This window comes from Sarcophilus harrisii, chromosome 1 (assembly GCF_902635505.1).
Source record: "Sarcophilus harrisii chromosome 1, mSarHar1.11, whole genome shotgun sequence".
Taxonomy (NCBI): domain Eukaryota; kingdom Metazoa; phylum Chordata; class Mammalia; order Dasyuromorphia; family Dasyuridae; genus Sarcophilus; species Sarcophilus harrisii.
The window spans coordinates 329,651,822-329,671,440 of record NC_045426.1 but is presented as its reverse complement, the minus strand read 5'-3'; the positions used below and the strand labels follow the sequence as shown (position 1 = coordinate 329,671,440).

At 33.3% G+C, this 19,619-nt stretch overlaps 1 protein-coding gene across 1 annotated transcript in view; it reads right to left on the bottom strand.

Moving 5' to 3' along the window:
• Positions 1 to 4,135: 4,135 nt before the first annotated feature.
• NR4A3 (nuclear receptor subfamily 4 group A member 3) overlaps positions 4,136 to 19,619 on the bottom strand; it is a 31,747-nt gene continuing 16,263 nt past the window's right edge. The window contains 3 exon segments of the mRNA XM_012543105.3: positions 4,136 to 6,223; positions 16,637 to 16,815; positions 19,031 to 19,230. Coding sequence (XP_012398559.2) covers positions 5,961 to 6,223; positions 16,637 to 16,815; positions 19,031 to 19,230 — 642 coding nt within the window. The 3' untranslated portion in view covers positions 4,136 to 5,960.

The following is a 19,619-nucleotide window of genomic DNA, read 5'->3' as shown; positions in this document are numbered from 1 at the left end:
AATAAGGAAACAAGTTCAGAAAGTTTGTGTTTATTGACCAGCTCTGGGAAGTTTCAGAGTGATGACTTAGCTCAGTTCTTTTGACTCCAAATCAGTGTATCTTCTAGATGGCAGTAGATCTATAGTTCTAAGTCTGAAACTACTTGAGGTCTCACAGTACTGATTGATAGTTGTTTTAGTAGCCTACTAACTCCATTTAGGTTTAGACTTCAATCACAATTTACTTTACTCTGCAGAATTCTCTTCACACTCTGTCCTTTCATGAGTTCTAATTCTGAATTCCTAATCAAATCAACTCTGATATTATTCCTGAATAGGATGTGTCAATTTGCTACCCCATGTCTGTACTCACGATTCTTATAATTTTCCTAAAACATAATATCCTTGTCTGTTTACCAGTATCCTTTATATGCTGTCTTCCCTGAGAATGTAAGCTTCTTGAGGATAGGCACTGTCTTTAGTTTTGTATTTATAGCCCTAGGACTTAGTACAGTGCTTTATACATGTTAATTTGTTTCAATAGTGTCTGACTCTTTATAATCATATTTGGGGTTTTCTTGGCAAAATTTTTGGAGTGATTTGTTATTTTCTTCCCCAGCTAATTTTACAGATGAGGAGACTGAGACAGTGTTAAGTCATGTACCCAGATTCATACAGCTAATAAGTGTCTGAGGTTGGATTTGCAGTTTTCTTGACTCCAAGTCCAGTATTACATTCACTGTGCCACCGAGGTGCCCATATTATATATGGCTTCATCTAAATCACTAATAAAAAAAATTAAACAAAACAGAGCCATATATAGAGCCCCATCCACTGAATATCTCACTTTAGGTTTGCAGCAATCCATTAGCCACCAATCCTTGGGTCCAGCCATTAGGCCAGTTCCAAATTACCCCATTATTATTATCCTGCTCATATTTCCTTATTTTGTCTATAATGACATTGTAAAAAAATTTGTAAAATGCCTTATTGAAATTGGGTTACACTACGAAATTTGTATATATAATATCCTTAGTGTTCACTTGATTTAACATAAGCTCTGCCAAAAAGGAAATTAGAGTAGCTTAGAAGTTCATTTTAATGAATCTATATCGACTCATCATTCACAAGGTTATTAGGAGGTTCTAATGAGTTAATGTTAAGTGCTGTACAAATGTCACCTATCATTACCATCATCCCAGTTTCCTTTTATAAATGTTTTTCCCTTTAATAATGCATGCTAGATTTTTGCCAGGAATCAAAATCAAAATCAAGCTCACTGGCTTGCACTTTACAGAATCTATTTTCTTTCTCTTTTTAAAAATCAGGACATTTACCAGTCTTTATCACTCTCATTCTCTGAGATTTTTTTTCAAAGATTACCACCAGCAACTTTGCAATCTCATCTGTAAATTCTTTCCATATCCTGGGATATAGATTTGTTTGTTCCCAGTATCAAGAAATCTTTGATACTAAAGCTAGGTGCTGTCTTTATTTCCTGATTCAGATTACCTAGATGTTAAAGAGTCCATTTAATTCTGGACAGATCCTCCTTAAAACTGGTTCTCCCTGTTAAAAAAAAAAAAATTATCTATACTTTCTAGTGAACAGTGAGAAGTAGAACCAAACTATGAGGAGAAAGCTATTCTGGAAAAGTAGAGCTGCCTAACAACTGTAGAAATGGTAACTGAAGCTATAAAATGAGATTATGTCACTAAGTATTCACGTGATGAACAAGAGTCTAAGTCAGAGCCCCAAGAGAGGTTAACATAGCAAGATCAGAAGCCTTAGGAGAATCTCTTTTAGAAAATCTCCCCATAAATGCTGTGTGTGTGTGCAGCATTCAAAGGAGCCCCAAGGGTAGAAGCGAAGGTCAGTGAAGGCTAATGGAACCTAAAATAGCCATACCAATGGCTAATAGACAACATACAAAAAATATGGATGAAAAGGTAGCATTCCTTCATGGTGAAGTCTGTGAAATACTGGAATGGGAGACTGAGGGCAGCTGTAGAATATGCTCCAGAGAGCCTTGAAATGAGAATAGTTTCTCATCTATTTCCAATGATTTAACCGTTGGTCAGTTTAACAGCAGTGCTGATGGGCCAGACAACCATTTAAGGTTTCTTTCAGTCTGTGTTCAATTTGTCCAATTAGTAATATATAACATTTTTCCTTTGTTGGCCTCAAACATCATTGATTTTTCCTTTTATGTTGTTCATATTTTAAAAGGTGAGGAAACTGAGGTATTGAAACAAAAGGGTGGAAAGCAATTATCAGATGTGATAATTTATCTGTCAGTCAACAGGCATTGCTTAGATATACCTTACTATATGAGATAGATGAGACCCTAAAGTATGCAAAAATTTTTATAGCTTTTCTTTTAATATATATATATATATATATATATATATATATATATATATAATGAACTAAATAGAGATATAGACTAGACCCGACATTTCCCTGGTGTAGATAACTCTAGTGAAGACATTTACTTTACCAAAGCAAGTTGGTGTCTCCTCTGAAACTTACAGTTTAAGAAATTGCTCAGAGCAATGAAGAAATAAAGTGTTTTGCTCCAGGTCTGACAGAAATGAGACTTGAACTCTGCTCTTCCTGATTTTGAGTCTATTTCTATCTGAAATGCCACTATTGCTTCTCAAGGAAGTAAATAATTAATGAGAAACCTCATTAATTCAGATTTTAGTAATTCAAATTAAGCTGGGTCTGAGTTTAGCTCTATACTCTATAAGAAGAAAAAAATTGCTAAGCAAAAAATAGAATAAGCAAGATTCCAGAGAGAATGTATATGTTATATAAGAAAGCAAATTTTTAGATTAGTAATATAAATTACCAACAATTGATGAGATAAAAACAAATAATTTTTATCTCCTAAAGACTTGTACTAGGAACATTTTGGTGGCCTGTTTCAAATTTCTATAAATGCTTGAAAAAAATTCCTTAAAAATATTATAATTCTGATATTTCACTGATGTAGATTTGTTTTCCTCCCAATTAGTCTTAATTAGTAAAGTTTAATATATTTAATTCAGAGTATATTTATTTTTTAGCATTGCAAAGCATGCTTCTCTCCTCAAAAAAAAATTGAGGCTTAAGTGCAAAAAAAATCTACAAATTATTTTTAAAAACTATCATGAGAATATTGAGAATAGTTATTCAAACACACATGGGGCCTCTGATAAAATGTACTTTGATTTAATAATTTTAATTTACATTGTTAATGTACAAGAGCATTTCTTTCAATCTACTGGTTAACAAACACAAACACACCTGCGTGCGCGCACACACACACACACACACACACACACACACAAATCACTGCTGTTAGAAGAGCAGAGAAACTTCTGAAACTGTGTCCTCTGAAAGAAAAGCAAGGCACTCTCCTTTAACAGCTGGCATATTCCTGATTTCAGCCTACTGAAGGCATGTTCACACTGAGAGAGCTCTAAAAAGGGGAAGACTCATCTGCTGTTTTTTTTTCCCTAGTGATCTCTCATTGATCATTCATTCTGCACAAACAAGTCTGTCAATATCAATAAAGATGAACGAGATGAGTTCAGAGGATATTGAAGTTAAAAATAATTGTGGAAGACTGAAGCATACTGGCCAGATTCAGCTCAGCATCAGGATCTGAACCCCAAACTGAAAAGCTTGTTTGCCCTTTACTTTTGGTGAACCCAGTTGGTATGAAATGATTATGAAGCTAGCATTTCACTCTGAATATTAATGATGTGTGTATGCAAAACTTTCCAATTCATTCAAATCCATTTTAAACTTAGTCTGACACTAAGAAACATTAGCTTTCCTGATATTTAATAATGTTTATTATGTTTGCATATAAGCTTAAAAGTTAATGCAAAAAACAACACTGTCCTAGAGATTTATCTTCAGGCAATCTGAAGATAGCAATAGTTATTTTCTAAATGTTATCTTCAGATAAGTTGAAAATATTAACTGTAATGATTTAAAAGTATGTTTTCCTAATGACCATGCTATAAGTCTTGATAATAACCTTTCATTAAAGTAAATACAAACATAATAAATGATTAAAATATCAGATGATTATGACAAATCATACAATGACTTGACATCCGGGTTACTCTTTGCAGCAAATAGGCAATTCATTTGGCATTTGTTTGATTGTATAATTTAATCTCCATATAAACAACATAGTTTTTTTTTTCTTTAAAAGAATAAAGCCAAAATTGTTTAAAGCTAACAAAAGCTACGGTGACATTAGGTTGACATTCAAAGTTTGTTCCTTAGCAAAACGATGAAAGAAATTTTGACTTGATATAGTGCATATAATATAAAGAATTTTAGGCTTAAAATCTTCAAATATTATTTGAATTTAGCAAAACATGAGCAAGATTGTAATATCAAAGTGCTAAACAGTAAGGACTGTCTTAAAAGTCACTGCAAATAAACCATAAAAGAACTGCATGTATAAGTGACATGTATTATACAAATGGTTAATTAATAAAAAGACACATTATAAATATATGTATATATAACTTGTCCTATGTATATATATATATATATTTATAGCTTTCTAATTGGTGTATCCAAGCCACTGTGAACACCCCACTTGATCACTCTGTAACACAGCTCCCAGGAGCTGGCAGTCACTGCAATAAATACAGGCAAAGCTATAACAATATACCATGCATACAAACGTTTATACAAAGAACACTATGCAACAAAGTATCTCATATTAATATGGCATCAACAGTATAAACATACAAAAAGGGAATACGAACACGGAATGTTTAATCGCAGCCCGCTCACTATGCCTTCCTAAGCACTTACATTCATACGATTTTTACAAGGCTTGCTTGTTCTTACAAATTGACTCAGGTCTATTTTTTTTTCTATTTTTTTTCTTTTTTTCTTTACTTTTTAAAACTAATTTGAAACCTAGATTAAATTATATTAAAAAACAAAACCAAAACAAAACTTACTATCCCTGATGCTCACCCTGTATGCTCCAATTACTACTTATATTTACTTCCTTATCTAGGGAACAAGTGCTCAAATGAATCACAAAATGTCCCTCTGTTTTTCAAGTATAGATGTTTTTTAGAAATTACACTAATGCAAGTCTGGGAAACCCTGGTTGTGTTAGTATGGTGGCTCCAAATCAGTTGTATGTGTTTGGTCTCAGGCTGCTGAATAGACTGTTTTGCAAATAAATAGACCTGTGATGCAGTGGTTGAACTCTATCATGAAGACAGATAAAAAACCTTGGCCTGAACAGCACAGTCTAATGTTTTAGGTCAATTAGGTGAAGCCTTTGTTGTAGAAATTAGTGCATGTAATTTAAAAAAAAAACAATTTCTTTTAAAGTTTCCTTATTAAAATAAATTAGTTAATAAACAAGACTTAGTAAGACAGCACTTTAAAAATGGCACTTGAATGTGGAAGCTAACAGCCATGATTATTTTTGCTCTATTTGAATTACATGAAATCTTTAATTTCACATAATTTTTAAAAAATGAACTTCTGTTTAGTTTGCACCACATATGTGCCCTTGATACAGGAAGTATATACTAAAGGTATCAATCACAAGACACATACTACTCTGGCAAACAACTGTTTGTTGTTCTTGTTTTAAATACAAAGCATCTACAACTTTATTTCCCATAAAGAGATTGAAAACAGTCATATTAACTTTTTTTTTTCCTGCTGGGATAGCATTGTCCAAAAGTGCTTTATTAGCAATTTCTTAGAAAACCCCAACAAATCGCACAAAAAAAGGACTATAAAACACAACCCAACACAATAAGAAGTTATGTCTTCTGGCGTAAGGTTTTGAGGAACTGTGCCAGTAAATAAGTCCTTTTTTTTTTTAAACACTGAACTTGCTTTTCTGTTAAGCAAGGGCAAAAATACTAGCTGTGATTAATAATCTGCTTTTCTGCTCAGAAAAACAGTGGTGATCCGTTGGTTAATTTCAAAATTCAGAAGGGTAGAGTGTCCAGAAACAGCCTGTCGATGATAGAAGGGGGAGGAACCAAATCTTCCAGTTTCAGGTAAAAGATACGCTGGAGTCCCAATGTGCAGAGAGAACGTAAGTCAGCAAGGGCACTCAGTACCTTAGGTTCTGTAGGCTCAAGAGGTTGTCCTTTAGTCTGGCAGCCAAATGCCAAATGATCATTCAGACTACTTCTAATCTTGTTGCATAGCTCTTCCACTTTCTTTGGTTCTTTTAACCCATGTCTTTCTGCAGAGAGAATAAAGAGATGAGTCAATCTCAGTAAATATCTGATCATGCCATTCTTCTGCTCAAAACCTTTTAATGTATCATTATCTTATAGATGAGTTAGGCTTATCCAGGGTCTCATAACTAGTTAGTAGCCAGAACCAGGTCTTCTGGTTCTTTCCATGGCTTTTTCCATTGTATTATTCCATTAGATGATGGAGAGACCAGATCATAAGCCTCTCACTAGTCTTTTATCCTTAACTCTTCTGGAACCCAGTAGTTAGGAGCTAGTAACAGGCATGCTCCTATTTTCAGGGGTGTATATAACAGGGAAAGATAAGTTCCTAGGATCCCAAAGTTGAAACTTTGGACACATTTCCCCAAAGTTCTATAATATTAGAAGTACTGTACAGGCATACCCTTCTTCATGGTGGTTGATTTTTAGAAAAAATAGAAAGTTAGGTAAAAGTTTATTAGGAAATAATAGGAAATTTAGGAAAAATTAGGAAAATAGGAAGTTTAGGTAAAACTGTTGTGATTGTGTTATTGTGATGGAGTAGGGAAGCAGTTAGTCCCATAGGAACAATGTTGTAAACTTTGGTGGAAATTTTGTGAGCTCACAGAACAGTTTGTTATTATAAAATGACATTGTTATGAAGATTGTTAGATGATATGTTGCCTGTTCTACGTTTTAGGCACACTATGAGTCAAATAGACTTTTATGAAATCATCTGGAAACCATCATTTATAATACATTTATAGGTAGCTGGGAGACACAGTGGATAGAGCACTATGCTTAGACATACAGGAAGAGCTGATTCAGATACTTAATATCTGTATGATCTTTGGCAAATCACTTAATCTCTGTTTACTTCAGCTTGTAAAATGGGTATAATAATAGCACTTACTTTTTAGGGTTGTTGTAGGGATCAAACAAGATATTTATAGAGCACCTGGAACATAGTAGATACTATATAATTGCTTGCTATTATTATTATCATTATTTTGAATATTGTTCCTATAGACAAATATATTCTCTGAAACCAATCTGGAAATGAATTTTTTGAATACAGCCAGTATTTCAATTGGGAGCTGCCCATAGTAATAAGCACAAAATAATGCCTGTATATTGCACTCAGATTATCGATGGTCAGATCTTGGTACCCTCTAGATTTCTTATTCTAAATTGCATTATTCTGCAATTAATAGAATTCAGCTAACTATATACATTTCTTCAGACACACAGCTTTGAAAATCTAAATGATGAAGCATACCCAAGATCTGCTTTATCTAGGTCTGCATAACCTAGGCCTTTGAAAATTTTGCTTTTCATTTATCATCTAAAGCTCCCACTACTCGACCTGTTAAAGGAAAACATGGAAAATATAAGTTTTGTTTATTTACTAAGTTATGATCCAGGTTGAAAGGAAACCGTAGAAATTTGAAACCAACCTGAGTTCAGGTTAGGGAGAGAGAAGGAAGAATTTCCATTAGTTGGCAGGCAGAAAAAGTGGAGCACCACTTGAGATTTTGAGGTACCCTGAAGGGCTCTGGTCTATTTCAGAGTAAATTTTCCTAATCTTTGAAATGGTTTAGAAAATATCCCAAATTTTTCCAGATTAAACTTGGTTAAATGATATGTGTGAATTCCAAACACATTTTCCCAAAGGATTGTTAGTGGAATCTTATTAGATTTTAACCTATAGAGCTTTCATCTCTTGGATAGATTCTTAATTTACAAATGACTCTGGAACAAATTTTTCTTTTCTTGAATTTACTGACAGTGCAAACAGGTAGCATGTACTGGCAATAGACCTAAGGACAGCCAGTTCTGGTTCTTTAGTAAATAGTTATTATGTCTTTGATCCAGAAAAATCTAAAGAATGATCTTCACATATTTTAGCCTTAAAGATATTATGTTTTGAGTTTTTAAAAATATGATTATGGATTAAGAACTGGCCTTGTGAATGTAGTGCTGGCTTTGGAGTCAGACTGACATTTGTTTAAATTATTTATGTGATTCTGGGCAAATTAATCTTTCTTTACCTCAGTTTCCTCATCTTTAAAATGGGAATAATAAAAGCATCTACCTTAGAAGGTTATTGTAAGGATCTGATAACATATATGAAGTGCTTTGCAAACTTTAAAAAGCACTGTATAAATGCTAGCTATTACATTATAGATAGGGCCACTAAGATGCAAAAAGGTTTTGAGATTTACAAAATGTTATATAGCTAGTAAGTCTGGAGGCTAGGATTTTGAATTTAGATTTCCTGAATTTAAGTCCAGTGCTTTTCATTCTGAACAAGGTAAAATATCGTCTCATTAATATCAAATTCAAATTCCATAAATAAGGGAGTTTGCAAAATTAGTCCAATAAGATTAACAATAACCAGAGATCAACCTTTTCACATAATAAAATACCCAACATTAAATGACAATTTCCTTATTATACAGTGCTCCCTTTTCTTGAATAGAATTCATGTTAATTATCAACATAAAGAAACTAAGCAATGTTTGAGGCCTAATTTAAGGTGCAAATTGATAATGAAATTCTGTAATTGAACCTTCTTATAGCCAAACTCACAGAAGGTGTTTGGGAGTTTTCCCTGCTTCCCTACCAGTTGTGAAAGCTCAATAACTATGGCAACCATTATTTATTCAGTGAATTCAAGTGGAGATCAATACTCACTGCCATCTCTATCAGTGCTGGGCCTGGAATTCCACAAGGAATTCACAAGATACTCTTATTAGAAACCAAAGACATCTCAACCATCCTTTGTTATTTTGATAACATGCTAGATCTGTTGCTTATTTTTAAAAAAGAGTTAAAAAAAAATCTAGAACTGTTTTCAGCTTCCAGTAAGAAATATAAAATACTGAAGATTTAACATGTTTTATAGCCTTCTCAAAGGTCAGTATTTTAGTTAAAGGACCCTTTCCTTGATGCTCTGTTAAATGGTCTTAGAAATATCACCTAGCATGAATAAGCTTGAGGAGAACAATTCATGCTATATTCTGGAGTTTGGGAGAGAGGGAAGTAGAGACAGAAGGATGTAAGACTGACAGTTGTTTAGAAATCCTTTTATTCATTTCACTGAACCTCTTTTTCATTCCCTGAAAAGCTGTTCCAAACAAATCTTTTTCTTTCTTTCTTCTCAAGCCCTAACCCCACCCTGCACAAAAAAATCTCACCTGCTACATTATAAGATAGAGGCCAAGTGATATAAGCTTACTCTGTTTCTCTCTTGTCCATTTTCAAATTCTCTACAGTATCATCCTCATTTTCCTTATTTATAAATGACAAATTCTTTCATATAAAAGTGCTTCCTTTCCATGTGCTTTTGATCACAATCCTACCTGCCTCCTCTGGGACTTTACTCCTTCAATCATTCCCTCTTCCTCACATCTTCAATTTCTGTCTCTATGCTCCTTTTCAATGCCTACACTATAATGTCTCATTTATATTAAAAATAAAGAAATTACTTTATCTTTGACCTTGTTCTCCTATCTTATTCTTCACATCCAAACTTCAAAGAGCTTTTTCATGAAACTCTTAATATGTACTCACAATCCCAACCCCTGTAGTATTCTACAACTATGTGACTAGTCTTCTTATCTTTAATTCTAAATGTTTTTTTCTTGGTCTTCATCATTCTTGACCTTTCTGCAACATTGCCCACCACTTCATTCTTTTTGCTCTCTCCTGTTTTGTTTTTTATGACATTGCATTCTTGTGGTTCTCCTCCTAATTCTCTGACTATTGCTTCCCAGTTTTCTTCATTGCCTACTCCTCTCTCTTACACCTTAATTTTCTCTGTCTCTTTCTCTTTCTCTCTCTTAGCAGTTTCCTGGTTCAGAGATTCTTAAGAATTGATTGGGACTCTCAGAGACCATTTAATTCAATTGTTTCCTCTACATAGATGATTCCTAAATCTGGATCCCTAGACTTGACTTTTCCTTTGGACTCCTAAACTTGACCTACTACCACATTTCCAAATGCCTACTGGACATTTTCACTTCACTTTATTTGACTGTACTTCAAACCAAATTTATTCCCTTGTTATCCAATAAGCCTTTCCTTATTCATCCTTATTCACTAACTTACACAGATTTGAATCCTGGAATCATTTTTCTCTCTTCTGTTTTCTTTAACAATTACTTCCATTAATTAACCTCCGTAATATCTTTTACCTTGATCCCTATTGCTACCATCCCAGTTCATACTCCTACACTGTTGCAAGAGTATCTTGAATGATTTATCTGCCACGGCCATGAAGCCTGGAAGAAAATACCCTAGGAATATAAGGAAGGTATCAGACAGTGTAATCAGATTCTTGACCAATAAATATGCGACATAGAATTCTCATAAACCAATTCTTACAATATTAGTATTCCTGTCTCTTGCACAAAGAGGATAGGTTAATATTATACACAGAAAGCACAATCATCTCATGCTTCCCTGATTGCTATTCCCAAAGGGAACACTGCATACAAAGAAGGAAGAAACATATGTACCCAGGTGCCTAGACCACTATAACCTTTAAAAAATAGGTAAAATGTTTATACCACCTAATGTACAGGAATTTTTTTTTCTGAGAACACTGCTGAGGTAAACTTATCACACTATGTTTATTAGATTCTTATTATTCATACTTTTCTTGTTAGTCTTATTCCTTGATTCTTATTTTTTATATACTTATCTTCTTTACTAAATTATACATTCTTTGAGGACAGGGAGTGATACATCCTTGTATCCTGTGTTGGATTGGAATGCAAATTTGAAAATAATTTTGAAATTCTATCATGAGTATATAAGCTAGTCTAAATGCCTATATTCTGTAGTAAAACATACTCCCAATTTTTTTTGGTATTTTATTCACAAATTCTAGATTTTCAATTCAATTCATCACACAGTTATTAAATATCTATTAGGTGCAAGAAATTGTGCTAAATAAAAATGAAAATGTCACAATTCTGCTCTACGCCACATTTCCAGATTTAGTTTACACTATCCCCTTATAAACTCTGATCCAAAATGACTATTTCAAAACAAGGCCAATTAACTTTCCTTTCTATCTTATGTCTGAAAATTTCTTTTTTTTCCTACTTATTAAAATTTTTTCCCTTTAAGCCTCCATGTGCCACTTTCTCTATTAAGCTTTCCCTGATCCCTCTCACTAAGTGATCCTTCCCCACTAAAATTTTTCTAGAACACTGTCTTGATCTCATGTTTGTAGTAACATAATTACTTGCTATATCATACTTGTGCATATTATATCCCTCTCTACTAGACTTAAAAAACTCTGCCTTCAAAGAGTCTACAATCTAGTTAGTCATGATTTTAATATAGAACATTTTAGTTATTTAACATTTATATATCTCATAAGAATGTTTAAATAATTAAATTGTGTTAGAATCATTGGATCATATACTCAGCATTGGAAGGCAGTTTAAGGCCAGATACTTCAGACTCCCATCCAGTGCAGTGCTCCCTTTTAATATTCTTAATAGATAGCTGTATATGATTCCTCTCTAACACTTACAGTGACAAGGGGCTCACTAACTCATAAGCAGGTCCATTTCAACTTAGGGTAATAAATCATTAAAAAGTACTTATTTTATATTAAAGCAAAATCTGCCTCCTCATTACTTATAATCTATTAATTATATCTCAGATAATGTAAAACTTAAATTTTACACAAATATATATATACACATTAGAAGTCTTAATGTTTGTTTTTATTTCATGTGTGTGGCATTTTGACTTAAATAGCAAATATTTGCTTTGTTTTGAACAATAGGTAAAGAGAATATATAGGATGTGAATCTACAGCCAAATTCAAATATCATATACAATTTATATAACTCTCCTATTTACCAACTAAACAGAAAAGTTTGAAATGTAATTATATATAAGTCCATGATCAATTGTAACTTGAGTTCTCTACAGCCTTTACTCTATAGGTTTTAACTTGAAGACTTTCTGTTTTTTAGATACATGTGAAATACTATGATGAAAAGATAGTCACTTTCAAAGAATTTTAAAAAATAGATATTAAAATGTTGATTAAAACTTGAGGGATTAAGTTGTTGTCTGTCATATTTCTTAAGATAATTGCATCCACCCTGTCAATCAATATAGGTCAATCAGTATAGAACAAAATAAATATTTGGTCTGATATATAGAAGACTAATCAATCATACTACAATACTTCACAATATCAGTAAGAAGTTTTCAAAGTCATTTAAAAGATGTGGTGAAATGTTAAACTGTTATCTAACTTTTCAAAGAGCTTTTCTATTTTTAAAAAAACTATTTTGGGTTCACATAAATAGTTTAACAATCTTAAAATACTGAATGATACTTCCATGACTCTGACCTTAAAAACCAATCCCTATGTTTGGTGTTGAACTAACTAATGCTGTAGTAGAAGTTAGAACACCTTAATTCTAGTCCCATTTTGTCACTAATGAGCTGTATGATACCTTAGGCCTCTTGGTCTCTCTTAAACTCAGTAACCTTATTTATAAAAGGACCTGGTTAGGTTAGATGATCTCTAAGGTTTTCTTCCAGTTCCAAAATTCTCTGATTCCATATAGTCAAAGAGTGATCAAATACCTTTTGATTCTGCTTTGGACCTGGGAAATATTGTGAACCTCTTGTGGAAAAAAGTATAAGAAAAAATTGTTGGAATCTTTACAAAGTGTTAAGCCATTGGAGTTGATTTGATCTTAGAAAGAGATATTTTGGGCCAGAACTTGAAACAAGGTACTAAGTGGAACTGATAGAACAATGCTTGTGTTCACACCTTTAGAGAGCTCATAAGTATCTAAGTACTCAATGGAGTTCACACATTTGGGAGAGTTCAGGGTTAGGGTTTTGCACTCTGGGAGATAACCTAGAATCCCTCTCCCTCCAGAAGGTGGAGTTAACCTTTGGGAGATCACATATATAGGGAGCTTTTGAAGCTTGAACTGACTTCTTCTTGTGGGACTGACTGGAGTTAGTTACTTGGGGAGTTACTAGAAACTCTGGGAGCTCGAAAGAGATTTACTTGGAGTCGGAGAGAGCTCTTGGAACCCACAAGCCCTATCTCTCTGCCTGGCTCCAAGAGATCTTGCAGCTTTGTCCTTGGCTTCAGCCTCTGCTTTCTTCAGCCTCCAGCCAGTACCCAAGTTGGAAGATGCAATGAATCTCTTGCCTCGAAGATAGGGCTTATAGGCTTTCTTCCAGAGTCTCTCTCTCCTAAGTCCCACAAGAACTAAGCCCAAGCTTCAAAAGCTCCCTATATATGTGATCTCCCAAAGGTTAACTCCGCCTTCTGGAGGGAGAGGGATTCTGGGTTATCTCCCAGAGTGCTCTCTGGCCATAAGGGAGGTGTGAATTCAGACTAAGCCCTACTAAGCCCTGCATCCTCCCACACGTGTGAACTCCATTGAGTACTTAAATATTTATGAGCTCTCTAAAGGTGTGAACACAAGCATTGTTCTATCAGTTCCACTTAGTACCTTGTTTCAAGTTCTGGCCCAGAATATCTCTTTCTAAGATCAAATCAACTCCAATGGCTTAACACTTTGTAAAGATTCCAACACTTAATGTTAAAATTCTAAACTCTGACTTCCTATTCTGCATCCTGTAACCTCCTTTCCTCCCATCTCTTTCTTTCATTCTCTCACTCAACAGTAAACCTGCTCTGGTTATTAAGAGAACTTAATAAGGTCTTCAGGCTTTTGATCCATTCTTTTCTTTCCTAGTCCATATTCTCCACTGATTTCACTTGCCTTTATTTCCACACTTGATTTCATTGTTTACCACTTGAATGAACTAACACCCTTAAATATCCTGTTTTCTCCTCTAGATTTTCTGCCTTTCCAAAATTTCTAATTCTCACTTTTGAGTAACCCCTACTATTGAATTCTTTTATTTTTGTTCTCACATCACTGAGTATTACTGGAGAAAGCTGTGAAATTGAACAAATTTCATCTATTCTACATTTGTGGGGCATAACTTCTGCTAATGCTTGGCAACTTTTTTTTTTTTTTTAAATTTTCTATCTCATTATCCACAGAGACTATTATAGACTATTATAGTTGGAAGGAGCCTCTGAGGTCACATAGTTTGACCTACACCTGAATAGGAATCCATTTATAACATTCCTGACAAGATGTTATCCAACTTCTGCTTAAAGCACTTGCTACCTATTGAGGCAACTTATAGATATCTTTGGATAACCCTAATTGCTAAAGAATGTATCTACTTCATAGAATTGTTTTGAAGGATCAAATAGGATAACTTATGCAAATGTTTTATAAATCTCAAAGAATAATCTAAACATAATGTATTATTGCAAATGTATCACTTTGCAAATTCCATCCACTTTTCTGAACTATGCCCGCCTTGGTCAGATGGAATGAATCTAATCTAATCTTTTTAGATATTAAATTTTTGACTGCATCTCTCATGTTCTAAGTATTTTTCTTTCTCCTCAAATCATCTTCTCTCTATTTCCAACACTTAGAGCAGCTAGTTTATCTCCCTACTTCAGTGAGGAAATTGTGACTTCTCAGCTGATCCCCTAACTTCTAAGAAATTTTTCAAGATAATTACTCTTTCCTTTTCTTCTACCTTCAGGAAGAGGCATACCAACTTTTTGCTATGGTGAATCCTTCTATTTGCATCCTTAAACCCATCCTATCCCATTTCCTCTATTTGGCATTCAAAACCATTCATAACCTAACTTCCTTCTATTTGTCCTTTCTTCTCACACATAATCCAGTGGCATTAGACTCAATTTTACAAACAAGATACTTCATCTCATGACTCCTGACATTTTCTCTAGCTGTCTCCCATGCTTGGAATAGGCTCTCTGCTTGTCACTACCCACTGCCTTGTCTGGCTTCCTTTAAGTCCCAACTAATCCCATTTACTATAGAAAGATTCTTCCAGACTCTCTTAATTCTTATTTCTGCATTTCTTTTTTTAAATAATTTCTTATCTTGTACATGATTCATTTATACATATTTATTTGCTTATTTTCTTCTCTATTAGATTGTGAACTCCTTGAGGGCAAGGACTGTCTTATTTTAGCACAGTGCCTAAGTACTTCATAAATTTTTATTGACTATTGAGTGACTGAATTGTTCCAGCAATCATCTCTTCTCTTTTCTCACACATTTATCTTTAATCTCTCTAGACCTGTCAGCAAACATGTTCAGTCTTCAAAATTCTTCAAGAATAATATTAATTAAAAAGAAAAACTTCTTGTTGATTTTTCTATTCCCATTCAATGGCTCCCCCCCCCTTTTCTTTTTTTTTTTCCTTTCAACATCAAACTTCTTTAAAAAGATGTCTACGTTCCAATTCCTCTATTCTTCCTTATCTATTCTGCTCTCCCCTTTAACCTTATAACATTATTTCCCTTCTTCCCACTTTATTGAAGTGAATCTCTTATATGCTACCAATGACTTTCATTCAATCTTCAGCCCCCTTAATCTCTTTGTAGCATCTGATACTTCTGACTACACACATCTTATGGATATTTTCTCTTTCTCTTGTTTTTAAAGGCACCATCCTCTTTGAATCATATTATTACTCTAAATATATTTCTCTCCTGCTATTTCTGATCATTTAAAGTATATCTTTCTCAAAGTTCTGCTCTCAGCTCTCTCTCAGTTACTTCTATTCTCTCCTATTTCAACTATCATATGAACATAAACGAAGTCTTCCTCTCCTTGAGTTCCAAATCAGAATCTGGAATTGCATACTATAGTGGAGATATTCCTGAATGTCCTACCAGCATCTCACTCTCAACATGTGCAATACTAAGTCCCATTATTTTTATCATAGTATTTATGTACATTATATTTCTCTATTTGTATTTTTTTTTATTAGTCTAGGGATCCTGTCTTATCTAAACTTCTCATTTCCCCCAAGTACTACTATAAATGGTGTTTAATAAAGATTTGTAGAATTGAAAAGATACAAAGTATCTAAAAGAAATCACATCTATTCAAACGTTTCCCTATCCTAAGAGGGGGACATGATACCAGGGGGTGAAGTCTGTGAACAGTAAAACTAAAAGGCAGAAATACTGTTTGTTTGAAACTAAAGATTATTGTATATGTATTAACTTATATCAGATTGCTTACTGTCTTGGGAAGGGGGGGAGAGGTAAGGGGAAGGAGAGAGAAAAGATTTGGGACACAAAATCTTACATAAATAAATGTTAGAAACTATCTTTATATGTATTTGGAAAAATAAAATATTAATGAGAAAAAAGTAGAAAAAAAATCCAAAGATTAACTCAATTTTTAACTATCTAAATCTGAATAATAAATAAATTCATATTTCTACCTGGTAAACTTTCTGTGACATGAAAAGCACTAAAAAAGTAGAATTGAAGAATTTAAAATTAATAAGAAAGTATGTACCTGTGATCATACTGAGAGCTGATAAGCATGCTAAGGCGGGGATGTCGAGGTTAAGGCTCTGCAAGTTTAAGGAAAAGTCTTTAATTGAGTCGAGCCATTCCCCAAATCCACGAAGGCACTGAAGTCTATGAAGCACAAGTCCATTGCAGAATACAAACTTATCTTCAGCTGTGTTAGATCTGAAATTGGAAGTAATTCAGGAGTATTTTTATAAATACACATATTATCATAAAATATATGCACTAAAATAGCCATACAGTGTCCTTTAGAATTTAACATGTCCAACATATGGAAGCACTCGTGTTTAACAATATGCTTCTTAGTCAGAGTAAGATTTCAACACACTTGGTTTCTTTACAACAGTCTTGTGAGGGTAAATAGTTGTCACTCTCCCAATCTCCATTGATTTTTTGCCTTATAAAAGAGGAAACTGAAGGGTCAGAGAAGAAGCATTGTAAGCTTTGCCATAATTACACAGCTAGTATCACCACCATGATACAAACTTATATCTTCTAATTCCATATCCCAAGGTCACCACAGCATACCATATTGCCTCTAACTACTAATGCTCATGTCCAAATGGGAGTAGGTTGGCCCAAAGACATAAAGGAAAAGAAAAATTTTATTCTATAGTAAATATTTTTCCAAGTGTTCATTAAAATATTATCTGGGAGAGTTTGGGGCAAGTTATTTAACCTCTCTGAACCTGTTTCCTAATCTGTAAAATTAGGGGGTTCAACTAGATAGATCATCTCTGAGAGCCCACTCATGACTTGTTGAAAAATAGTGATGTGTACTACCATGAAATTTATGAAAGATAATTTAAAAGCTGTATTTATAATAGCTTCTTTTTGCTTCTTAAAAAAGTTCAAGAATAAAGACATCATGTTATAGATACTAAAATATGTAAATGTATATAAATTGACTGTAAAAAAAAAATCAGTATAAGTGCCAGAATATAATCACACACTAAAAAATTGCTTATAAAATTTCTTTTCTTTTCCTTCTATGCTTTTCAGAGTGTTACTGCCTTGATCTGTTTTTTGTTTCTTTCTATTGCTATTTCTGTATTTTCCTGTTCTTTTTTTCTGATTCTGATTAAAAAAGAATTGTCCTCACCTTATAACTTGTTTTCTTTTATCTGAATATTTAATACTTTTCTTTTAGCTATATTTATATTATTTGAACTGTACTACTTGGTATGGTTTGGATCTCCAATTTAAAACAAATATAGGGAAGGTGAAAGGAATCATTATATAACACCTACTGTGACAGGCCCTGTGCTATACAAAAATTATCTTATTTAATAATTATAATTTGAAAATGATAGTTATATGTTATAATCACATATAATATGCTATAATTTTTATAATTATAACAATACATTATAATTATAATTACACACTCCCAGTGTGGAAGTTGTCTCCCAAATGCAGACCAAGAATTCTTGTGTAAACTATACTTTTTGAGAGCTGCTTGGATCACTAAGAAGTCAAATAAACTATGTTCACAAAGCAAATATGTGTCAGAGAGAGGCAAAGTTTTAAATCTGTCTCCCTGATTCCATGGCAGTCATAATGATGTTTACATTACCTCCTTCCCAGAGCTGTTAGGTAAAAAGCACTTTACATACCACAACATGGTATATAAATAACAATGACTATTGTGCTTTTAAAAAAATTGATATTTATTTGATCTAATCTACCTCCTATGTTATTTTTTTTTAAAGTGGACAAAAAACTCTCAGATTATAACTTTTTTAACCTCTCTAAGATAAAATGGATGGAAAGTAAGAGGTACTGCTTTATTCAAAATCTGTGATAAAATATTGGTGAATAAACATCTCCTGAAAATAGAGACAATAAATGAAAGACAATAAATGAAAAACAAAAGGAAGAAACATTAAAAGATATATTAAATACTAGAACTATTTAAGACCCTGAATGATTGAAAAAGGCTTCCTTTTCTTCATTAGTATCTGTAGCTAAATTTTATTGAATATAAAACTGAGTCAGAATCTTCAAATATTTTCTAGGAGCAAAATGCCTTGCATATAGTAATTGCTTAATAAAGATGACTTGACTTTGCATAATTCTATTAACCCTTTTAGGCCACTAAGTAGCATGTCTATTATGAGGTATACTGAAAACTATAAATTGTTATATGGTACTCTAGAGTCTTCAAAGAATTATATAGTTTCTTAATGCAATAAATTTGCTTAGGAAATAGGTGAGAAACTTTTATGTATGAGTTTCATTCATTCAGTTACTTGACAAAAATAACTTTGTTTCAAAAGAGCCAACTTTAAATCTTTCTAAAAAATGGAAAAAACTTTCAGGACATTTAAGAGAATTTAAGGTGAAAGGATGATAGGCAAGTAATAGAAGTCATTACCTGATGGAAAGTCTGAGAACAAACAGCTCCAAAAAGGCAGATTCTATTAGTAAAGTTTGATCTTCTTTAGGGAGATCCGTAAATCCTGGAATTTTTTCAGCCCAACTCCTAGACACATCTATCGAGGCTGTCAGAAGGTTATAGAATTGTTGTACATGTTCTGCATCAGTGCCTGCCGCAGCCTGATCACCCGAACAGTACTAGGATAAAAACCATAGATAGAAATGAAAATATCTGATGATTCATGATGAAAAAGACTCCTCCTATAGAACCCAACAGACATCTGTTGAATGAGATGAATATTAAAACCTTCACCAGTTAGTTATCCCTCCCTCTTCTTAGAGGTTCTATTTGTATCTTCAAATTTCCTGCTTCCCTTTGGAGATGCAAGTCATTAGAATAAGAATCCTGGTGAGGTAGGGATGAACCCAATCACAGGCAATCTTCCTACTATGTGGAAAGACAATAAATTTAACAAAACTTTGTATGATATGAAGTGAAGACTTATTGTTCTTACACACAAATATATAACACATTTATTTACATATTTTCATGGATTGGTGACACAGTGGATTAGTCCTAGGCCTAC